Here is a 25,251-nt window from a genome sequence, read left to right as displayed (position 1 = left end):
ATGTGTTATGTATGTATGTGTATATATGTGTATATGTACATATATTTATCTATACATAGAAATATACATCTATGCTTAATTGCAATTTTCTTGGAATGGAGGGTAGAGAGAGGAAAAGAGAAAAATAAAGCAAAAAGTACATAGCAGAGAAAAAAAGAATACCTACAAGGAAGCAAAGAAAAGATATAGTTTTTAGCATAATATATTATATTTATTATATAGGCTTTCCTAAAATGAGAATTCGTTATTATTGTTTGAATTTTTTATGTTTTGTTATATAGTGATTTTTTTCATTTATTTTATATTTATGTTTAAAATAACATTTTAAAAAGAATATAAAAGTAGATATCATCTGTCTTCTGTCTTTTCACATGATCCATGGTTCATTGGTTCCAAAGCTTCATCTCTGGGAAAATGAAAGTAAGAAAATGATGAAGATCATACCTAAACTACCTTCTTTCAAGTCCTCAGGGATGGGGCCAGAGGTGCATGGGGAAATAGTAAAGGTGAATGGAGAAATGGGTATTGCTAGAGGTGGTTTAAAAAAAAAAAAAAGGAGGCAGGAGGGCAGCTAGATGGTGCAGTAGATAAAGCACCTGCTCTGGAGTTACATTTAACACTTACTACCTGTGTGACCCTAGCAAGTCACTTAACCCCAATCACCTCACCAAAAAAAAAAAAAAAAAAAAAAAATTTTAAAGAAGGAGCAAGGACAGGATGGAAATAGATCATTCCTTAGGCCCCTCTGTCCTTCAAACTTCTATTTCTTTTTCTAAAGCTATTTTGTGTTTTATGACACTTGCTATGTGGTCAGAGCACTCACCTTTCTTTAGGATGTTCAGTATTTTCTGCTTTCACATTGGGAGCTTCTGGAATAAGATACAAATCAGAACTTTAGAGAAGAAACTTGCTATAGGAAAACAGGAGAGAAACATAACTTCCAAGACCTGTAGAAGCTGTATGGCCAGAGTATAAGAACAGGGATCATTGTATGACCCTGGACCAATCACTGATTTTTCTTGACCTGATGTTCTCCTCTATAAAATGAAAGGGTTAGATCAGATGGTCCCTCCCAGGAGTTCTAAATCTTTGACACCCTGATTTGTAGGCAAAGAGACTGGATTTAAATCCTGGTTCTGCTCCCTACTACCTGTGGCATCTTGGGAAAGGCATGTTCCCTTTCTCTAGGGCTTATTTTCCTCAGCTGTAAACTTAGGTAGTTGTATTAAATGATTTCTAAGATTCCTTCCAGATTTAAATCTTATGGCCTATAGCAGGAATGAGGAGCCAGGTCAGTCTCAGTATTTGGAATATATGTGCTGTAGGATTTCGTATAGGAGGGTGGGGAGAAAGGACAGGATAAGAAAGGTGTGGTACAATGGAAAGAAAACTGGACCTTCTTTTATATTTACTTACCTGTGTGATCTTGGACAAGTAAGTAATTATTTAACTTTCCCGAGTCTCATTTCCTCTTCTGCAAGGTCCCTACCAGTTTTAGTTTTATGATCCTATGATACTATCTTTTTTTCTTTTTTCTTTTTTTTTTTAATTAAACCTTTTTATTTTCAAAATATATGCGCAGGCAATTTTCAACAATCACCCTTGCAAAACCTTGTGTTCCAAATTTTTCCCTTCCTTCTACACTCCCTCCCCTACACTGCAAGTATATTAAACGTGTGCAATTCTTCTACATATATACATATATATTTCCATAATTATCTTGCTGAACAAGAAGAATCCAATCAAAAAGGAAAAAGATGAGAAAAAATTAAATGCAAGCAAACAACAAAAAAAGTGAAAATATTATTCCTATAGTCCTCTCTCTGGGTGTAGATGGCTCTCTTCATCACAAGATTATTGGAACTGGCCTGAATCATCTCATTGCTGAATTGATCATCTTATAATCTTTCTGTTGCCATGTACAATGATCTCCTGCCTCTGCTCACTTCACTTAGCTAAACTGTCTTTCAAGGATGTCAGATCTGTTATTCCAAATGTCTGGTCCACCATCTCTAATCTTGAACATTTCTTAATCACAGAAGGGAAGAAAGGAGTTATTACTAGCCTTCATTCCCGATTTCCAACAAATCGTGTTGTCCTCATTCCCATAATGCTGTCTTCTCTGTAACCAATTGCATTGTTTTCCTCACTTTTGTAAATCTCTTTTAGTACTTCCCAAAACGATGGTAAACCCTGTCTTGTGGTCTTTGGTCATCGAGAGGTCAGTGAACCCATTTATTGGATATTGCTAGCCTAACCAATAAATTGATCATGCTCAAGCCATTATCTTCAATTTGCTTTTAATTTTCTAACATAACAGCTGTGTCTGTTGGACATTCTTTTAAATCAATCACATGAATGAGTCATAGAGGGGATGCTTATCCAATGAGCAAATTATACAAAATGAATGTGATGAATGACAAAATTATGATTTAAAACAACCTTCACAGGCTAGAATGCTAAGCCAAAACCAACACAATGAAATTAAGTGAGGTGGTGAAGGGAGGAAATAAAATTAACACATGCAGTGGCATAAAAGGCATCACTATGGACACATGTGAGTGGGAAAAGTGAGTTGTCAATGTAGCAAAAATGAAAAAAAAAAAGTAAGATAGCCAGGTGTTGTGCTGAGGTAGATACTAAGTGATGAATCCTTGAGAAATAGTTAATACTGAAAGGAGGGAGGGAGGGAGAGAGGAAGAAAGGAAGGAAGGAAGGAAGGAAGGAAGGAAGGAAGGAAGGAAGGAAGGAAGGAAGGAAGGAAGGAAGGAAGGAAGGAAGGAAGGAACCATTTATTAAATACTTAGTATGTTCTAGACACTATGCTTAGTGTTTTACAAGCATTGTTTCATTTGAGCCTCACAAAAATCCTGGGAAATTACTATTATCCCCATTACATAGTTGAGGAAACTAAGGCAGGTAGGTTAAATGATTTGTCTAGAGTCACACAATTAATTAAATGTCTGAAGTTAAATTTAAACTCAAGCCTTCTTGACTCCTGCTACCGTACCACCTAACTGCCTCTGATAGAATCACAAGTCTTATATTTACAGTTTGCCTTTTTCTTAATCCAGTGCCCCAACCAGCCCTTAGCACAGTGCCTGACACACTGCAGTTGCTTAATAAATGCCTTTTGACTAATTAAGTAACAACTCTAGATTGAGGAAAAGATAGTTTGGAAGCAGTTTATGCAAATAAGATCTGGGTGTCTTAGTTGGCCACATTAATAGTCAAGAGGTCTGTATGACTGCTGAGTCTAACAAAACCTCTGGATCATAGATTTGGAGCTAGAAGGGGACCTTAGGAGCCATCTAGTTCAATCCCCTCATTTTATAGCTAATGAAAGTGAGGATCAGAAAGTTTCAGTTATTTGCCCAGGTATAAAATAATATAGGTGAGCTTTAGGAGAAATATGATTTCCAGGAGATAGAGGTGTTAGTTTCAGCTAAGTAACTCATTTAACATTAAGAAATTCCCTTTAGCTTTAACTGAATTAATTAAATAGAAACAGCCTTACCTTTTACAATTAGTTGACTAGGCAAGTGGTTGAAAGTAGCTCTCTAAACAAATTTTTAAAACAGGTCAAATCACTAACACTAACCTTGGCAATAACCCTACTGAGAAATGGGGCACTTTGTCCCCAGGCCACAGAAAGAACCTCCCTGTTCTTTCAGTGGGGAGAATTGGGAGGTGAGACTTTTCTATATCCCATAACTATACTGAACCCCGACTAGTGAAAAATTCCTGCAAAGGGATCTGCCCATGGACCTTTGGGCTAACTCTGAAGGATCTACCTTTTCTAGCTCTATGTTTCTAATTCTATTATCCTACCATTACAACCACTTAGGTGAATCAATGACCTCTCCTGAGGTCCCTGAAGAGAAAACTCTCTCTGCATTTTAACTTGTTAATGATTTAACTAAGGTATTTGACAAATGAAGCATTGGTCTCCAGAATTTTTTTGATTATACATCTTTATCAGTAAAACATTTTGATCACGTGTTCTCAAAAATCTGTATATTTACTTATTCATAAGTTATACATATTTACTAATATTTTCCACCATTTTGTGTATTATAAAAACAACATTAAATGAACATTTTAAAAGATGAGATAAAAATGAAATAATATTTGAGCCTAAAGTTAAGAGGAGTCACTGGAGTTTATTGAGTAGGAGAGTGAACTAGTCATAATTGTGCTTTAGGAAAAGTCACTTTGGCAATTATGTGAAGGAGGGATTAGAGAGTAGAGAAACAGAGCAGCAAGAATAATTCAGTTTCTCATTGTTCAGTCATTTTCAACTGTGTGTGACTTTTTGTGACCCTATTTGGTGTTTTCTCAGCAAATACACTTGAGTGTTTTTTTTTTTTTAATTTCCTTCTCCAGCTCATTTTACAGATGAGGAAACTGAGGGAAATAGGATTGATGTGCCCAAAGCCATCTCACTAGTACCTGATACTAGATTTGAATTTAGGAAGATGAGGCTCCCTGACTCCAGGAAGGACACTCTATCCATTGCACCACTTAGCTGCTCCAACAATAAAATATAAGGAATACGCTAGTGATGTAGAAATAGAATGAACAAGATTTAACTTAAAATTTGGGTATGTGGAATGAGGAGAGTGAGCAGCTAAGGATCACACTGAGGTTGTGAGCCTGTGCGACTGGAGGGACTGGTGTCTTCAAAAGTAATTAGGAAGTCTGGAAGAGGGGTGTATTTGGCAGGAATGAGGTGGGGGTGTCTGTGGATAATGGAATGACATCTGCAGCGAAGATCACAAACCATCTCATCTTGTTGGACTCACTCTGTCTCACCCAAAGTACCTAAAGAGTACCATCCTCTGAGGAGGAGAAAGAGGAGCAGGAGGAGGAGGAAGAGGAAGAGGAAGGAGAGAAAGAAAAAGGAGGAGGAAGAAAAAGAGGAAGGGGGGGAAAGGAAGAGGAGGAGGAGGAAGAGGAGGAAGGAGGAGGAAGGGGAGAAAGGAAAAGGAGGAGGAAGAGGAAGGGGGAAAGGAAGAGGAGGAGGAGGAGGAAGAGGAGGAAGAGGAAGAGGAAAATAAATATGATGGGGGAGGCAAGTATATTTTCAAAATGAAGCCTGTGGTATTACTGCCATGAATGTCCGAATGGTGGTTAGGAGATTGACAGCTATCTAAGAAGGGAGGAAGCTGGGAGCTTGCACAGCAGCGTGTTGGGGGGAGTAATGAGGAATAAAGGTAGTATATGTTTGGGTTGAAGACAAGCCCTTTTCGTTCTCTGCTTAGTCGATCACATACTCTTTTGGATGAGATTGTGACTCCCTAGGAGGGAACTGATCCCACTGTGGAGACTACTGGAGCACAACAAACAAATGGGCTTGTTGTCTCCACTAGTAAGAACATGTTTAGACTTTGGTCCTCAATTCAAAAAATTTGAATAGGGGTCTGACTATGAGAGACTAGATGAATTTAGCTTAGAGACAAGAAGACTTAGGAAAGACATAATTGTTACATCCATGGATTTAATGCACTAGACTGTATTTTCTCATCTATAAATAGGACAAGATGGCTCCTGAAACCCTTCCAACTCCAAATGTATGACCCCATAATTTTCCTCCATTGTTCCAGAAGATAAAACTCAGGTTAACAGGAGAAATTTGGAAATAAGGGTCTTGAAGACCAATTTCAATTCAATAGAAGAAAGACCCTTTTAACAATGAGAATAGTCAAATCTGGAGAAGACCTGCTTCAAGAGGCAGTACAGAATGTGAGGAATCCAGCAGTGATTGAATGAATGACCACCTGTCAGGAGTGGTAAAAACTGGCTGAGACAGGATGACCTTTAAGGCTCCTTCCTGTTAGGAGAAGAGTGTCACAGAACATGAGATCAGAGATTTACTGCTGGAAAGAATATCAGAGAATAAACTCATCCAACGTCCTCATTTTATAATTGAAGCAAATAATAAGCATAGATGATGATGATGTGAACTTAGACCTTTTGGCTCCAAACTAAGTATACTTCTACAATGCTAGGATATTTCTTGGTCAGTGGGTGTTTGCTTGCTTGTATGTGTTTATCTGCATACAGAATTATCTTTCACTTACTAGAATCCCATGTTTAAAGGATTCATCAATTAAGTCCCCAGAGCACTCTAAGAAACAATATTTCCCAACTCAGAGAATTTAAATGTTGTATGACACCATCTTGTTCTTTCTGTTGCTAAGGATTAGAGTATCTGGATCTTATTGTGTGATTGACCTACATTCCCCTAAATGGCCAGCAACATCAGAACTTTCCCTATTTGATAGCATCCTGCTTTGATGACCTATAGCCATTAATGAAGACACCATCCATTAGTTAAATAAATACACATGTGACTGGGAACAGAAGGCTTATGACAAGAAAAAAAGACTAATTTTTAAACTATTATTAGATATTTTTAGGTTTCCAGGTAACTCCCTGCCTAGGAGATGTATGTGGGGGGGAACTTTTTTGTTTTTAAATTCCTGCTCTCTCTGCCTATTTCAAAGATGCTGGAATAAACCTTAAGAGAAGTCTGTGGAAAATCTAATATACTTGCAGGTAATAGGAAAAATGGTGGGGGTGTAGAGTAGGAGAGGAATAGGATAAAATAATACTTCAGAAGTAAAAGGAGAAATGTAGGGTGATTTGGAGCTAGTTGGTTTAGAATGCCATGTGAAGTAAATGATCCTACTGTCCGAGTTTAAGTAAGTCCTTTCAACTTTGACCTTCATGAATGTCTTTACATATCAGTCATAACCTTTGATCTATGGGCATCAGGTTGAAGAGTCCAGCCTCCTAGGAAGCAGGATGGCCTCATGGTAAAGATTTTAGACATCTGGGTTCCCTGGCTCTACCATCTATTCTCTCTGATCCCGAGTTTTTCCACTACAAAAATGCAAGGGTTGGACAAGAGAATCTCTCTGTGTCTTTTCTTCCCCCATACTCCCATAGCCTGGGATTCCTCACGAAACAGGTTGTCTATTAGGGCCTTTTATAAACATCATTACAGGAAGCTAGACTATATTTATATTGACATCATGGTGGAATTTTTGATACCTTTTACTGTTGCCAAATTTTTCACAATCCCCACATCAGTTATGTGACCCCATATAGGGCTGCCACAAACAATTTAAGATGTTTTGCTCCAGAAGATAGGATTTTAACTGGAATTTGAAGGAAGCCATGGGATACAGATGGTGGAAATGAGGAAGAGAGGATTCCAGCCAGAAAAAAAATGCCCAAGGAGGTAGAATGCTGTGTCAAGGAGGGCAATGTAACTGGATTGCAGAGGTGAGGGAGTAAGGTATAAAAAGGAAAGGTAGGGAGGAACCAAAGGGAAGCTACATAGAGAAGTGGATAGAGCTCTGAACCTAAAATCAAGAAAACTCCTCTTCCTGAATTCAAATCCTGCCTCAGTCACTAAATAACTATGTGATCCTGGACGAGTCATTTAACCCAATTTGCCTCTGCCTCCTCTTCTGTAAAATGTGTTGGAAAAGGAAATGGCAAATCATTCCAGTACTGAAGAAGACACTAAATGGGGTCATAAAGAGTCAGACATGGCTTTAAAAAATGAGTATAGAAAGGAACAGGCTATGAAGGACTTTAAAAGATAAAAAGAGGATTTTGTGTTTGATCCTGGAGGCAACAGAAAGCCACTGTAATGTACTGAATGGAGATAGTGGTGACATGATCAAAGCTATACTTTAGGAAAATCAATTTACTTGAAATACGTTTAAAATGATTGTATGTGTATTAGCTATGTCAGATTGCTTGCTGTTTTGGGAGAGAAGAAGTAAGGGAGGGAGGCAGGAAAGAAAATTTGGAAGTCAAAATCTTACAAAAATGAATGTTGAAAGCTATCTTTCCATGTAATTAGAAAAATAAAATACTATTTAATGGGGAAAAAAAGGAAAATCAATTTAAAGAAGTCTTGGCCTTCTCCTTGGGGATCTTCCTTGAGCCTTGGATTTAACGGTTGTCCTTTATTCTCCAAGAGGACCAAAATGACCTCACTATGTTAGAATTGAGGTACAGTGTGTCTTACTGTGGCTGATCAGATCAATACAATCTTGAAATTCTCTGCCACAGGTTGGACACAAATAGACCCTATGAACTTTTCGGGTGCTTCTCTAACTGTGTATCTCACATTTCTGGACTAATTCAATTCTGCTTTGCTCATGGAGAATAGTGCCTTCTCTGATGAGGGCACGCCATGCTGGGTGGTCTTGTGACAGTGTGTCTCAAGTCATACAATCAATTCTAAAGTTCTTAAGAGAGACCTTGAAAGTGTCCTTGTATTGCTTGAAAATACCAGGCATAAAAAACAAACCAAAAAAACCTCATTTTGTTTTGGAGCATGAGGGCTTGAGTAGCTATGAATGTTATCCAGTCCCATAGACTTCTTCTGTATTGAAGTTGCTCCTTGAGGGAATTTTGACACTAGTTATTGTGACCCTGGGCAAGTCACTTAGTCCTGTTTGCCTCAGTTTCCTTATCTGTAAAAATGAGTTGGAAAAGGAAAAGGCAAACCACTGCAGTATTTTTACCAAGAAAACTCCCAAATGGAGTTATGAAGAGTTAGATATGACTGAACGAGTATGCATAAAGTGTACCACATTGCAGGAAAAAAGCAAATAGGCAAGCGGTGGGTTGAATAGGTTTGAATCATTTACCTCTTGTAGCACAGCAGGCATTTCTCCCAATTAATATGAAGATACACAGAACCGCACTTATGGCACCTGCTATTACTAGTCCAGGAATCAGGAAACTGCTATCTGGGTTTTCTTTTGGTTGTGTCTCTGTAAGGAAATCATCACAGGGATTCAGTCAAGCAAGTAATTCCTAAAACTTCTGTAGTTTGCTTCTTATTGTATTCATCTCCCCTTTACTGCCGATACCCTCAGGGCCAGAAACAGTAACACCGACATGTAAAGTCCCAGGGGTCATGGTATATCATCCCAGCAGCAGCAGCAGTAACTCTTGCCTCACTTTCTTTGAAACTTGATCATTTTTAGCCATACATGAAAGTGTGGGCACAAGTAAATTCCTAAGACTTGAAGAGATCATGAAGACATTCATCTAAGAATAGAATTCTTGTATCATAATTGCATACCACATAATTGCAAGAGTCGTAAGTCATTTTGGATTTTTTTCTCTCCTTCTCCTACCTCTTCCAGTCCCCATATTCAGTCACTAAGTCCTAAAAATTCCCCAAATTCATCTCCCTATATTCATTCCCTCTGCCACCATCTTTTTCCATACCTTATAACCTCAACAGTCTTCGATCTGTTCTCTCAGCTTCTAGTACCGTCTCATTCTATATGCCACCAAATGATTTATCCTCTTAAATGTTACATATCTGCTCCTCAAACTCTAACAGCTCTCTTTCGTTTATAAATTAAATTTTAAACTTCTTGCCTTGGGAGGTAAGATCATCACAGTCTGACCCTTATCCTATTCCTTTTTTTTTTTTTTTTTGACATGAATTTTTATCTCCAACCAGGTTGGTATACTCACTACTAAATAAATCTAAGCCTTCTCATCTGATGCCATTTTAAATTTTTTTTATTAAAACTTTTGATTTTTCAAAACATATGCATGGATAATTCTTTGACATTAATCCTTGCAAAACCTTGTGTTCCAATACCCCCACTTCCCCCACCTTCTCCCTTAGATAGCAAGTAGTCCAATATTAGTTAAACATGGTAAAAGTATATGTTAAATCCAATATATGCATACATATTTATACAATTATCTTTCTGCATAAGAAAAATCAAATCAAACCAGGAAAAAAAATGAGAAAGAAAATAAGATGCAAGCAAACAACAACAAAAAGAGTGAAAATGCTATGTTGTGAACCATACTCAGTTCCCACAGTCCTCTTTCTAGATGTAGATGGCTCTCTTCATCATGAGATCATTGGAACTGCACCATTTTTTAAAACACTATTCCATTCATCATTTCCCCTCCTTTATCCCATTTGTACTCTCCATATAAATCCTATAATTTTTCAAGATTTGATTCAAGCCTATCTCATCCATAAGGCTGGATAAATTTGTGCAGCTCTGTCTCACTTAAATCCAATTCACAGAAAGTTAAGATATCACCTGTGATGTCCTTGGTTCTCTTTGAGAATAAGGATTATTGAGAATAAGAGTGCTATATGAGGTCTCTACACAGAGAGAAGAACTTCCAAAGCAGGTGATGTGAGTTAATTTTGTCACACATATTTCTTCCACATATGCCTCAGTCATGGTAAATTTAAACCTCCTCTTCCTATGAATTCTGTATGTTTTTGTGGGAAGTGAACCAGGTTTCTTAGGAGAATATTTTATATTAGCTATCTTTACCATGTTATCTAACCAAATAACTTGGTAAGAACTAATTGTGATTGTTAGTTTGGTTATTGATACTATCAATTATGCTAATAGTTTTCCTGATATTGAACCAGCTCTGCATTCCTGATATAAATCCTACTTGATTATGGTATATTATCCTGAGGATAACTTGCTGTAATATCTTTGCTAATATGTTATTTAAAATTTTGCATCAATATTCATTAGGGAAATTAGTCTATAATTTTCTTTCTCTGTTTTAACTCTACCTGGTTTACAGATCGGTACCATATCTATGTCATAAAAGGACTTTGGTAGAACTCCTTCTTTCCCTATTCTTCCAAATATTTTGTACAGTATTGGAATTAATTGTTGTTTAAATGTTGGTAGAATTCACATGTAAATCCATTTGGCCCTGGAGATTTTTTCTCAGGAAGTTGATTAATAGCTTGTTCAAATTCTAATTCTAATTCTAAAATGGGATTATTTGGGGCACCTAAGTGGCACACTAGATAGGGCCTGAGTTCAAATCTTGGTTCAGACACTTAATACTTCCTAGCTATGTGACCCTGGGCAAGTTACTTAACCCCAATTGCCTCAGCAAAAATAAATAAATGAATGAATAGATGAATAGATAAATAAATAAATAAGCAGATAAATAAATAGATGAATAGATAAATAAATAAGTAGATAAATGAATAGACAAATAGATAAATAAAGTAAAATGGGTTTATTTAAGTAATTTTTTCTCCCTTTGTTAATCTGGGCAATTTTGTAAATATTCATCCATTTCACCTAGATTACCAAATTTATTGGCATACAATTTGGCATAAGAACTCCTAAGCATTGCTCTAATTTCCTCTTCATTTATGGAAAATTCCACTGATCCAACCAATGTGGAGAGTAATTTGGGACTATGCCCAAAAGGATATCAACCTGTGCATCCCCTTTGATTCATCAGTGTCTCTAGAGGATCTATATCCTAAAGAGATCATTAAAAAAAAAAAAAAAAAGAAAAGAACCCACATATTATGGAATTATATTTAGAAGAATTGCACATGTTTAACCTATATTGGATTACTTGGTATCTAGAGGAGAGAGGAGAAGGATAGGAAAGGAGAAAATTTTGGAACACAAGGTTTTGCAAGGGTGAATGCTGAAAACTATCTTTTCATGTATTTTGAAAAATAAAAGGCTATTAGTATAAAAAAAAACTTTAAAAGTTAGAAAAAGAACAAATTAAAAATTAATTAAATACCAAATTAAAAATTTTCAAAATCAAAGGAGAAATTAAAAATTAAAGTAGAAAATTATAGAAAAAATAATAAATCAAAAGAGAAATTAATAAAAAAATAAAAATTGAAAAGAAAAAAAAAGAAAATCTGATCTTGTTTTGAGTCCTCTTTTACTTTTTTGAAAATTTGACATTGTTGATTACGCCCTCCTTTCTGAGACAACACTCATTCTTTTCTTGGTTTTTGTGAAACTATTCTCCACTGATTTTCTTTCTTATCTAACTGTTCCTTTTTTTTTTTTTTAGCCTAAGCATGGGGACTTCTCAAGGTACCCATTGTTACTCTTTTCTTTTTTCTTGGTATTCTCTATTGGAAATCCTATTTATTCCTATGGCTTCAATGATCATTTCTCTTCAGATGACTCCCAAGTTATATCTTCACCCAAAATTTATATCCAGAGATCCAAAGTTCTATTTCCAAATGCCCATGAATAGATATCTCCATCTGGATTTCCATCTTAAGTTCAACCTGTTTCTCTTATTCAATTGTAAGCTTGTGTAGATCTGGGACTATTTGTTGTTTCAGTTTTGTAGCCTCCAATACCCAGCATATCACAAGTACTTAATAAATATTTATTAAGATAAGCTGAGTTGAATTGTTTGCACTGATATGCCTGGCTTTTTACTCATGAGAGAAAATTGTTAATGTAATTGTTAATATAATAACAGAAAATTGTTAATACCAAATGTTACTCGCCACTAACTCCTTTAACAATTTCTAGTATTGTCAGAATTTCAGTTATGTCTTTATGTTCCTATGCTTAAAGCTGAATTATGTCCTAAGTTCCCCAGAAACTTAACCTTGTAAAGGAATGTAGCTTAAGCTGGACTTCAGTTTCTAATGACTTTGCCCCCTTCTATTGGGATTTATGGCACGAAGGGCAAAACAGGCAGAATAAAGTAATTTCCCTTGCCTAGATTGCCAAGAACCATTGGGGTTCCAGGACCAGACCTTGCTACCTCATACCTCCTCCTCTTCTCTCCCCTCCTAAAAATATAAAACATCTTTCATGATCTCTTGGTTGGGCAATCAATTATGCTCTTCACTCATGGGATATCCCCAAGGTGGCAGGTTTGTTGCCCAATAATCTCAATTAAAGACATTTTATCCTTCAACCCATGACTTTGATTTATTTCAGGACTTGAGACCCATAATCTTAATTTAAATGTGTGTTTACTACCCATTTATAATATGAACTGTATAAGGAATCTTACTTAAGTGCATAGTCTCAGAGGCAAGGGGTTCCATTGACTCCTGTGTCTGTATCAAGCAGGTGATATTTATCCAGGGAGAAGTATCATTAATGAGCAAAGACAAGATAGTGGTAACATTGTAGAGTTGGTTGGTATTATCTTGGAACACATACATATCTCCAAGATACTTGGTTGAATTTTTAGTTTCTATTTTCCAATACATCTTCTGAGGCTTTGGATAGCCTTGGTTAGCAGAACAGGAAAAGTTCAATACATCTCCAATTTCTGCAGTTTTGTTGTCCAGTTGTATTATTTCGGGTTTACTGAAAGGGGCTAGAAAACAGAATTGAGATATTAACATCTTCTTTTCCTTTCATTTCAAACCTAGATTCAGCTAGAATTAAGGGTGGGGAATGGGGTGAGGGAATGGTCCTTGGCCACAGAGAAAGGAGGATAGATATTCTTAGGATAACTTGGAATGTAACTGATGTTGCCATGACCAAAGTTATGGATTAAATGGCAGAAGACATGGGTTCAAATTCTAGCTCTAGTATTTATTACCTATGTGACCCAGGCTTCAGTTATGTCATTTGGAAAAATTATCTCTAAGATCCTTTCCAGCTTCCAAACTGTGATCATCAGATTTCCAATAACCTCTCTTTGCTCAGTCCTTTTTTTCAGGAATGGAAATTTGAACTCAGAAAATGTCTTCCTGACTCCAGATCCATTGTTCTCTATATACTTTGTCACATAGCTGCCCCCTTCCAGTTCTAAATGCTTACTCTTACAGTCCTTAAGTCCTAGGAACTTATAATATCTGTCATTTCCTGGAGATCCTTAGAAATGTTTGTAATGTCCTTTATGCTCCAAAAGGGGTTCAAAGACCATAAAGGATCACCCCAAGCTAAGTTGTCATGAACTGTCCTATTGACCAAAGTGAGGATTTTAAAAACTATCTGTGTATTATATTTATCCATGATTGCTTTTGTTTCTTTGATTGTTCTCAGTGATTTTGCACATCAAGTAGTAAAAAGCACCATGGATTTTTTATTTAATTGAATCTTTGAATACACCTGCAGTGGACTTTTCAGAGATTGCTCTGCTTTGCTTTTATAAGGCTTACCAGGTAGTACTCAAGAACCATAAGTGACTACTTACCAAGGACAGACAGCTGAAAAGAAAATTGATGGATGACAACTGGTCCTTTGGACCCATAATGTTGGACAAAGCATGTATACATGCCCTGATCCATAATCTGAACATTCTGGAGCTGTAAAATCCAAGTATTTGGGTTTAACTTGGTTCGATTAATGTAGTTGGAATGAACATACATCAGGTTCTCTTTTCCACGATAGAATTCATACAGAACATCGTCTTTGTGACCTTGCCAAAATATAACCAATTCTTCCGGGCTGCTGTTTTGAGGATTCTTGAAATTACACGGCAGCTTTGCGGTCTTATTGAAAAATGCCTCGATTTTTATTTCTGTGGCAGACACTACTAAATTGGAAGAGACAAAAAAGGAAAAAGAAAATTCACTTTCATTTATCCACAATAAATATATAATCCTGCCTTACCAGTGTCAGTATAAATAAATGATACCTGTACAACAGGGTTTAAATGGCTGTATAGGTAAAGTTGTGCTGAAACAAAATGCCCATGTGGGGTCAGCAGAGAGCGGGAAAATGTGTGGAGCTGCTTAATATGGTACTCATTTCAGCTGCCTTTGCAGGGGATGCTAAGATCAACCCTGAGCATAGTTCTTGCTAAAAAGGCCTTAGGAGCTAAGAAGAGAGGAGGAGGAGGGAGGGCTATGAACTGCAATCAGAAACTCTTAATTAGTAGTTTGCTTTATTTGGCTTCAAAGGTCTGGTTAAAGCAAAGAGCTAGGTTTGGGGAATTTATAAGAAATTGGCCCTTGGAAAGCTGATACAAACAAGAATTTTATTATTTTTTGAAGTCCAAAAAAAATCTCCACATACACTACATGGCAATATAAACAGATAAGAGGTTCATTCTTACAAATGCAAGAAACTCAGCCAGCACAAAGAGGAGGGAGTTGTGTTAGAAAGGAAACCTATTAGAAATTGGGATTTGAGTATCAAAATTATACATCCTAAAATGAGTTTGGCTGAGAACAGGTTATGGATGCCTGATAGAGGGAGGGGAGAGGAGTAACATTCCTAATCAAGATCCAAATATGATAGTGAAATTTCTGGGGTCATTTATAACCACCAGGTTTGGGTGAGTTTTGTGTAGGAGGAATTTCTTTATTGCAACTGGACAGAGGATTTGGGTTAACAATCTGAGGCAAGTACAGGGGAATGATTCACATATCATAGCAGATAGTCAAGTGTTTTACCCAATCATTGATCATTAATCATCTGGGTTAACAAATACCAGAACAGTAGAAAAGAACAACCTTGTCTATCTTTACCCCAGTGCTTTATGGGCATTAAGACCACTTAGCCTAAATTACTGCAAATTGTTGTCCTGTTTTTATAATAAACAAACAAAACAAACAAAAAAACCCCATAGTTTACAATTATCACATAATTATTTAAAACTTTTTTTTAAAGGGGGAAAGTGGAAAGAAGTGCAAATCCAAGCTTAAACCAGGAAATGACTTACTACCAGCTCTACTGGGGAAGAAAAAGGCATGGGGAGAAAGAACAATGACAAAATACAGAAAAGCCAAAACTAAGAGTAGAGCTCAAAGTCAAAGACTTAAATATCAAAATGAGATGGGGCAAGAAGGCACTACCAGTGAACCAGAACAATTGTTTTACCAACAAGTCATGGAACAGCTAAATGCTGTGGAGAGTAGGGAGAGAGAAAGAAAGAGACAGACAGACAGACAGACAGAGACAGAGAGACAGACAGAGACAGAGACAGACAGAGACAGAGACAGAGACAGACAGACCGAGAGAGAGAAAGAGAGGGGGAGAGAGAGGAGGGAGGGAGAGGGAGAGGGAGAAAAGGAGAGGGAGAAAAGGAGGGAAGGAAGCAGGGATAGAGGGAAGGAGAAAAAAGGAGAAAGGAGGGAGAGGGAAACACAATTAGAGGAAGAGACAGAGAGAGGGAGGGAAGGGGAGAGAAGGGGGAGGAGAAAAGAGAGAGCTAGAAAGAAAAATAGAGACAGCGAGAGGGAAGGAGAGAGGGAGAGAGGGAGGGAGAAAAGGAAGAAGGAGGAAGGGGAAAGAAGAGAGGGAGGTAAGGAGAGAGAGAGAGAGGGAGAGAGAAAAGGAGAGGAGAGAGGGAGAGAGAGAGAGGAGAGAGAGAGAAAGAGAGAAAGAAAGAGAGAGAGAGAGAGAGAGAGAGAGAGAGAGAGAGAGAGAGAGAGAGAGAGAGAGAGAGAGAGAATGATGGAGACATTGGATACTCCACATCTGGAGCTCCCCTCTGAGAAGAGTAACTTCTGTCCCTGACCCCAGGGAAGATGGGAGTTACAAAAGATGGAAGCTACAAAAAACTATGCTTTTTTCACCAATTCCATGGAGCATCAATGTAAAGCCAAATCTTTGAAAGACAGAGCAATGGGAAAATCATGTTCCCTCTAACTATAAAAGTTGACTTTTTTACTCTGAGCTTTTGCATGTACAAGTTGTCAGCCATATTTGAAAGACCCTCTCCCACCTCAGTTTCCTTTTGTGGAATCCCTGGCTTCCTTCAAAGCATAGCTCAATTTCCACTTTCTAAATGAGACTTCCTAATCCCCACTCTTACCCCATCCTCAACTCCCAAGTTATTAGCACTCTTTCCCCATTAAATTATTTTAAATTTAACTTGTTGTTAAGCTTGGCTTATTTAAATACATGTTCAATCTCTCCATAACACAAGAACCTTCAGCAAAAAGATGGTTCCTTTGTTTTGTCTGTAAACTCAGTGCCTGGAACACTATAGGCACTTAGAAACAACTTTTGAATTGAATCAGGAGTTATATTGGGAAATCTGTGAGACTAATAGGACTACATGGAATAAATTGAGTGAAGACACTCTTATGGGAATAGAGCCTTAAACTATGCCATAATTGTGACTTGAGACTTTACAATAACAATTAGAGTTATAGCTAAAAACGTTGCAGGTGTTCCTCCTCTCCTGTTTCCTACCACCTCTTAATTAGCACTTAAATACCTTTTTTTTAGAGGCAATTTATTCTTTTAATTCTGGGATAGATTTCCACTATTAGAATGTAATACAGGACTCTCCCATATAATAGAAGAAACGGCCAGGCCAGGGTTGGGGGAAAGGGGTGGCTTTTTATTCAGGCTATTTAATCTTATGTTTTGTAGTTTTAATGTTGTACTACTTTTACTGACAAATACTTATCATATGGTAGATGCTCTTTCTTAGGAGATCATAATAACCCCCTTTTTGCTTTTTCTTACCCTGAGTCTCTGATTGTTTTGAAGTCAATATTGTCCTAAACAGAAACTAAAGGTTCTTTTATTTGTTCTCTAAAAATGGCAGCTATATAAATAGTCAGTCTAGTTATATTGGATGCCATTTAGAATTTTTCTTAAATTTGCTAAGTGGGGGATGTTAACAAAGAGAAGTAGAAATCCCTCCAAAAGATCCCTAAGATTTTTGTTTTATGAAAGTTGACAAAAGTGTTCCAACAAGTCACTGATAATAGGCTGCTCAATCTTGCTGAAGCAAATAGAGTCTGTTCCTACAGTCTGGTTTGTTTTTGTTTTTTTTTTTTAGAAACTACTAAGGATGAAGAAAGTATTGAAGAGAGTATTAAACCAGAGTTCTAATTCACTAGCATATTGTATGAGTTTGAGATTACTGGGGAGAGTTTGCATGTTAGTTGACTAGTAACCTATGTTAAGTTGACTAAGTAACTATGTTAGTCAACATGGGAAGCCCTTCACAATTTGCCTTCACCTTTTCTTTTCTACATTTATTGTGCATTACTTACCCCCCTACTACTACTACCTAAATACTCTAAAATCCAAATAAATTGACCTATTTGCTATTTCCTAAATACAACATCTAACCTTCCATCGCTTTGCATTTGTATGGGCTGTCCCAATCCCACCCCACCCAAAACTTGGAATATTCTCCTTCACCCCTGCCTCTTGGAAACACCTGAGCTCAAGGGCTGTCTCTTTCAACAGGCCTTTTTAGAATGCTTCCCTCCCCTAAATCAATATGCATCTGTTTTGCATGTAACAGGGCTTGCCCAAATCCTGTAATTTGGAGGAACTATGTCCCTTACTATGTGACTATGTGGGTGGGGGTAACCTGACTGGCTCTATTTAGAGAAGCCAAAATTTTAAAACTGACTAAAAGGATGCAGGCCCTCTCTTTCTAGCTCACAGTTCAGTCCAGAGATGACAATCATAGTTCATTTATAATGTGGGCATCTTGACCTAAAGTGATTGAAGAGGAAGGCCTTTCTTCCCCAGTTGGTCCTTGTGACTCCTAAAGTTTCTCTTGGTCTAGGATTATTGATTTCTGTTCGGTCTCATTTATCCATCTCAGTTTCAGGTGTGTCTGTGGTGCTCACCTCAGAATTCAAGTCATTGGGACCTTGGGGTCAGGCTTGCAGGCAGGATTGTGCCGCCAGTCCACCTAGCATCCAAATACAGATACCCAAGGCTTGAGCTTGAAGAGGGGACCCTGAAACTCTAAAAATCCTAGAAAGAGAAAATCTTCAACTCTGCCTCAATGAGAGACCTTCCCGGGGAATCAGATAAAATGGTTTATCTAGGTGGGACTGGTTGTAAAGAATTCTAACCCTATTCAAATGAAGATCTTCCATTTAATTCAATTCAAGCTGTACTCAGCCCTATCAAGAGCAACTCCCAGCTTGTAGCCAAGGCTCATAAAAGAGCCAATCTAAAACCCCCTCTTTGCAGAGGTTCTAAACATGCCAGCTATGCCATGCTTGCTATGCCAAGGGCCTCTTGTCCACTGGAATACTTTTTCCAGTGCCATCCTCTCTTTACCCTCACCTATTTCCTAGCCAGACTTTGTGCCTCTATGTTAGGATTTCTAACCTTACTTCCCAATTCCTATAATTAAACCTCTTTTATCAATCTAGGTTTTTGGGTTTATAAATTCTTTTGCAGAGAACCTCTGCATCCCCAAAACTTTCTTATTCTTGTGCCAAATCCCAAGGGGGTTGCAGGGGAGCCAAACCTCTCCATTTGGTTCCCTGAACCCTGAACCTGCCACTAAACCTTACTGTTTAACTCCCTGACAACCAGAAACCCTAATCTCATTTTGGTCCCCGAAATCTAGACTTTATCATTTGGTTCCCTGATCAAATGGAACCCAAAAAAACTGGACATCTTCATTGGTGATCAAATGGAACCCCAAGACTCTCAACACTCAGAACCACATTGGGTCTTGAACTGTTAGAGCAGTATTCTTCCAGAGAGAATAGCTGTGTTCTCTGAATTTGGGAAAACTAAAAGCTTTTACCTGTCCACAATCCAGAAACACCTCTGCTTTAAAAAAAAAAAAAAAAAAATCCTTCCTTAGGGAAAGGGACCTGTATGTGCAAAATTGTTTGTGGCAGCCCTGTTTGTAGTGGCTAGAAGCTGGAAAATGAAAGGATGTCTATCAATTGGAGAATGGTTGAGTAAATTGTGGTATATGAATGTTATGGAATATTATTGTTCTGTAAGGAATGACCAGCAGGATGAATACAGAGAGGACTGGCGAGACTTACATGAACTGATGCTGAGTGAAATGAGCAGAACCAGGAGATCATTATATACCTCAACAACGATACTGTTTGAGGATGTATTCTGATGGAAGTGGACCTCTTTGATAAAGAGAACCTTAATTGATCAAAGATGGACAGAAGCAGCTATACCCAAAGAAAGAACACTGGGAAATGAATATAAACTGCTTGCATTTTTGTTTTTCTTCCCGGGTTATTTATACCTTCTGAATTCAATTCTCCCTGTGCAACAAGAAAACTGTTCGGTTCTGAACACATATATTGTATCTAGTATATACTGTAACCCATTCAACATGTAAAGGACTCTTGCCATCTGGGGGAAGGGGTAGAGAGAGGGAGGGGAAAAATTGGAACAAAAGTGAAAGCAAGGGATAATGCTGTAAAAAATTACCCTGGCATGCATTCTATCAATAAAAAGTTATTAAAAAAAAAATGTTTGTGGCAGGTCTCTTTGTAGTGGCCAGAAACTGGAACCTGAGTGTTTGCCCATCAATTAGAGAATGGCTGAATAAATTGTGGTATATGAATATTATGGAATATTATTGTTCGATAAGAAATGACCAGCAGGAGGATTTCAGAAAGGCCTGGAGAGACTTAGACGAACTGATGCTGAGTGAAATGAGCAGGACCAGGAGATCATTATATACTTCAACAACAATACTATATGATGATCAATTCTAATGGACGTGGCCCTCTTCAACAATGAGATGAACCAAATCAGTTCTAATGGAGCAATAATGAACTGAACCAGCTACACCCAGTGAAAGAACTCTAGAAGATGACTATGAACTATTACGTTGAATTCCCAATCCCGATATTTTTGCCTGCCGACATTTTGGATTTCCTACACAGGCTAATTGTACAATATTTCAGAGTCCAATTCTTTTTGTACAGCAAAATAACGGTTTGGTCATGTATACTTATTGTGTATCTAATTTATACTTTAATATATTTAACATCTACTGGTCATCCTGCCATCTAGGGGAGGAAGTGGGGGGAAGGAGGGGAAAAGTTGGAACAAAAGGTTTGGCAATTGTCAATGCTGAAAAATTACCCATGCATATAACTTGTAAATAAAAGGCTATTTTAAAAAAGAGAGAGAGAGAAAGCACCTCAGTGTCTGGTATCTTATCCTTCAGAATCTTCAGGATTCTGATGAGATAATTAAAATGGGAGCAGTTCAGTTTCCCAGCATGGTGCATGTATAATCATGTTGAACACATTTCCATATGTTCACCAATGAATATAAACTCACATTTTTGCAAGGTGGTCAGAAAAAGTGAAACAAGGATGCTTTCGAGGTCTCTCTTAACAACTTTAGAATTAATTATATGACATGGGAGACACTGGCATAGGGTCACTCATCAGTGTGATGTGCCCTCATCAGAAAAGGGACTGTGTTTTACAAGCAAAGTAGAAAAACATGTGATGAGCAAAATTAAAGAAGCCATCACAATTGTTCATAGAGACTGTTTATATATGTGTCTGGCCTGTGGCAGAGCATTCTGACCTCGTATTGGTCTAATCAGCCATAATCAGACTGCAATTCAGCTCTAACAGTGATGTCATTTTGGTTTTCTTTGAGAACAAAGGACAACAACCAACCAACCAATCAACCATATTGGATTGCTTATTGTCTTGGGAAGAGAGGAGGGAAGAGATGTAGGAGAAAAAATTAGGACTCAAAATCTTACAGAAATGAATGTTGGAAATTATCCTTACATATAATAATGCTATTGGGGGAAAGGTGAAGATTTTAAGTTTCTTGAGGGCAGGGACTGTTTTGTTATAGTCCCAGTGTTTGGCACATAGTAAGTGTTCAATTAATGCTTGCTGACTGACTGTTGACTGACTAATCTAATTAGGGAGAAAGAAGTAAAAATTGTAGAGAAATTTTGAGGAATGTTTAAACTTATATCTGCAAACTTAGATGTGTCATAGGATGAAATACCTGGACCAAATCAATAAATATCATTATCAACATCATCAATCATCATTATCATCATCATCGCCACCACTGTCATCATCATAATCCCCTTGGTTAATATCCATTTGCCTACTTCCACATTTAGGCTAGAGAATATATGTTTTAGACACAGCCAAGGAAGGAATTTGTTTTGTTTACTTATATATATATATATATTATTATAAGGGTTCAGATTTTTTTTCAGTATAGGGAGGGAAGTGGAGAGAAAGAAAAATCCATTTTTGTTCATTGAAAAAAAAACAAATTAAAAAAAAGAAAAAAATTTGAAAAACAACTATTTGCATATGATACTACATTAGGGCTATCAAAAGCAATCTCAGATGAATAAGGCATCAATTCAGTGTCTATGTCTTGGCAAGAAGTGAGAGGTTTATAATACCCAGATTTGAAGGAGTCAGTGAAATGGTGGCAAAAAATTTAGAATGTTAGCATGTTCTTACCTGAAAGCATATCTGAAAGCATGAACATCATCAGCAAAATGTTTTCACAGCCCATAGTACTGTCATTAGAGAAAGGAAAAATGAAAATCAATCAAAAATTAAACATTGAGTCTTTATCTATGTTTAAAAAATGAAAAAAGGGTGCTTGGAGAAAAGGAAAGATGGACAGTCATGAATATATAATCTTTACTATACTTTCTTGAATATGGAAATTTATTGTTATATATTTTGACTTTTCCCTGGTGTTGTTCTAATGGACACATGACAATATTTACCCCCTTTTTCTGTCTTTCTTTTTCTATTTTGTCTTTTCTTCTTTTGTATTTAGTTTTAAATAAATAAAAAAGAAAGAAAATAATTAAAAATTAGACCTGCTCATTTGGTTCTTATTGAGTTCACTTGACTGAACTAAGTAAAGGCCAAAGAGAGCATTATAAACTCATAGCCATTTTAGTAGTACTTTTGGGAGTATATACTTCCCATCACTATTAAATCTTTTTATTTAGGCTTACTTGAATAAAATAGAGAAAGAGAAGATCAATGAATTGGGCTTGCAACTTAAAAAGCTAGAAAAAGAGCAAATTAAAAACCCCCAATCAAATACTAAACTTGAAATTCTAAAATTAAAAGGGAAAATTAATAAAATTAAAAATAAAAAACTATTGAATTAATAAATAAAACTAAGAATTGGTTTTATGAAAAAAAAATAGATAAACCTTTGGTAAATTTGATTAGAAAAAAAGAAAGAGGAAAATCAAATTGTTAGTCTTAAAAATGAAAAGGGAGAACTTTCCACCAGTGAAGAGGAAATTAGAGCAATAATTAGGAGTTACTTTGCCCAACTTTATGCCAATAAACTTGATAACCTAACTGAAATGGATGACTACCTTCAAAAAAGATAGGCTGCTCAGATTAACAGAGGAGGAAGTAAATTGCTTAAATAGTACGATTTTAGAAAAAGAAATAGAACAAGCTATTAATCAACTCCCTAAGAAAAAAGTCCAATTTTTCTTGTGCAGCAAAATAACTGTATGGATATGTATACATATAATGTATTTAACATATACTAACATATTTAACATATATTGGTCTACCTGCCATCTAGGGGAGGGGGTGGGGAGGAGGGGAAAAGTTGGAACAGAAGGTTTTGCAAGGCTCATTGCTAAAAAAAAAATCAGATCAAAAGAAAAAAATAAAATAAAATGCAAGCAAACAACAATAAATAGAGTGAAAATGCTATGTTGCAAACTACATTCAGTTCCGATACTCTTCTTTCTGGGTACAGATATGGCTAGCTTCATCACAAGATCATTGGAAGTAGTTTGAATCATCTCATTGTTGAAGAGAGCCACATCCATCAGAACTGATCATCATATAATCTTGTTGTTGCCGTGGTTCTGATCTCCTGGTTCTGCTCATTTCACTTAGCATCAATTCATGTAAGTCTCTCCAAGCCTCTCTGAAATCATACTGTTGATCATTTCTTACAGAACAATAATACTCCATAACATTCATATACCATAACTTATCCAGCCATTCTCCAACTGATGGGCATCCACTCAGTTTCCAGTTTTTTGTCACTACAAAAAGGGATGCCACAAACATTTTTGCATATGTGGGTTCCTTTCCCTACTTTAAGATCTCTTTGGGATATAAACCCAGTAGAAACGCTGCTGATTCAAAACTAATAAATAAACACTTAATAACAATGATAAAAGAGAGATAAAAGAACAGAAGATGACAGTTTTTTCAGTGATGTTATTGAGGGAGTTCATGTTCAATACCAGCCAAGTCCACTAGTTTTGAGTCTTTGCCAATACTAAAATCAGTCTGTTAGTCTATAATGATAATGATTGGGGATTGTGGGAATACCTTAATCTGTTTTTTTTTATCAATTTAGATAATTCAGTATGGAAACTTCCTCCAACCGTACAGATTGGTAGCTTATTTATAACTTAAGAGTTGTTTAGAATACTTAAGAATTCAAATGCCTTGTTCATGGTCTTACAGATAAGTTGTATCAGAGATACCATTACTTTATCTCTCTTTTATCATTGTTATTATGTTGTTTTAATAAAGTACTCTTCTGATACCTCATTGTTGCATGGAGGTGATTTGGGGTATTTAAAGGTTCTGTCAACCAAGCACAATTGCTGGAGGGTCCTACCAAACTGAAAAGATCAGAAAAGTACAGAAAGGAGACTTACCCCATGTTGCTTATCCAAGAATCAATTTAACTAGGTTCAGACCAAATGAAGAACTTTTTCATCCAATAGAAATCCATGAAGAGCTGTCTGCTTCAGTACAAAAGAAACACCTGCTCAGAGATGAAAGCTAAAACAATAAAATAATCCTCATAATAAATAAGCTTACATAGCACTTTAAAGTTTTCCAAGCACTTTAAATACATTATATCATCTTCCTGAAAACAATGAAAGGTAAGTGCTAAAAAAAAAAAAAAAATCGAATTAAGACAACTCTGAGGTACCACCTAATACCTCTCCAATTTACTAAGATGACAGGAAAAGATAATGGTAAATGTTAGAGGAGATGTGGGAAAACTGGAACACTAATGCATAATTGGTGGTGTTGTGAATTGATCCAACCATTCTGGAGGGCAATCTGAAACTGGGACCAGAGGGCTATCAAACTGTGCAAACTCTTTGATCCAAGCAGTCTCACTATTGAGTCTGTATCCCAAAAAAAGATCATAAAAAAGGGAAAAGGACCCATATATGCAAATATGTTTGTAATAGTTCTTTTTGTAGTGGCAAGGAACTGGAAATTGACTGCATGTCCATCATTTGGAGAATGGCTGAGTAGGTCAGGGTATATGAAGGTAATGGAATATTATTGTTTTATAAGAAACAATGAATAGACTGATTTCAAAAAAGTCTGGAAAGACCTACATGAATTGTTGCTAAATGAAAAGAGCAAACCAGGAGAACATTGTACACAATAACAAGAAGATTATGTGATAATCAGCTGTGATGGACTTCACTCTTCTCAGCAATATGGTGATTCAAGGCAATTCCAATAAACTTGGGATGGAAAATGCCAATCACATCCAGAGAGAGAACTATGGAGCCTGAATGTGAGTTGATGCATAGTATTTTCACCTTTTTTTGTTTGTTTCTTTCTTGTGGTTTTTTTTCCCCATCGTTTCTTATAATATAATAGTAATCTATTACAACTACACAACTTTGAAATTATTTCCTCTGTATATTTGTTTCTTAGAATATAGTTTCAATTTGCCTGTTTTTCTCTGTACTTGATAGCAATCAAATAAAAAAGTC

At 36.7% G+C, this 25,251-nt stretch overlaps 1 protein-coding gene across 2 annotated transcripts; it reads right to left on the bottom strand.

The window, feature by feature from the left end:
* Positions 1 to 205: 205 nt before the first annotated feature.
* On the bottom strand, positions 206 to 24,388 carry CD86 (CD86 molecule). Of its 2 annotated transcripts, none has more exons than XM_051985391.1 (7): positions 24,163 to 24,388; positions 21,956 to 22,014; positions 13,987 to 14,325; positions 12,850 to 13,161; positions 8,679 to 8,804; positions 824 to 869; positions 206 to 406 (listed from the first exon to the last, which is right to left on the bottom strand). In XM_051985391.1, the coding sequence occupies exons 1-7, from the start codon at positions 24,165 to 24,167 to the stop codon at positions 349 to 351; spliced, it is 945 nt and encodes a 314-aa protein (XP_051841351.1). In that variant the 5' UTR covers positions 24,168 to 24,388; the 3' UTR covers positions 206 to 348. The 2 variants fall into 2 exon arrangements, with proteins under 2 accessions (XP_051841351.1, XP_051841350.1); XM_051985390.1 differs by having other exon boundaries at positions 13,987 to 14,328; positions 24,163 to 24,386.
* Between the last annotated feature and the right edge of the window lie 863 nt (positions 24,389 to 25,251).

The sequence above is a fragment of the Antechinus flavipes genome, chromosome 3, assembly GCF_016432865.1.
Source record: "Antechinus flavipes isolate AdamAnt ecotype Samford, QLD, Australia chromosome 3, AdamAnt_v2, whole genome shotgun sequence".
NCBI classification, from domain to species: Eukaryota; Metazoa; Chordata; class Mammalia; order Dasyuromorphia; family Dasyuridae; genus Antechinus; species Antechinus flavipes.
Note: the sequence above shows the minus strand (reverse complement) of the source record. Positions and strands in the feature narration are given on the sequence as shown.

Excerpts from the sequence above, each read along its gene's own strand:
- CD86 (XM_051985390.1), bottom strand. Across the intron at positions 870-8,678 it reads TGCCTGCTGTGCTACAAGAG|AAGCTCCCAATGTGAAAGCA; the intron begins GTAAATGATTCA and ends ATCTTATTCCAG. Across the intron at positions 407-823 it reads ACTGAACATCCTAAAGAAAG|AGATGAAGCTTTGGAACCAA; the intron begins GTGAGTGCTCTG and ends TCATTTTCCCAG.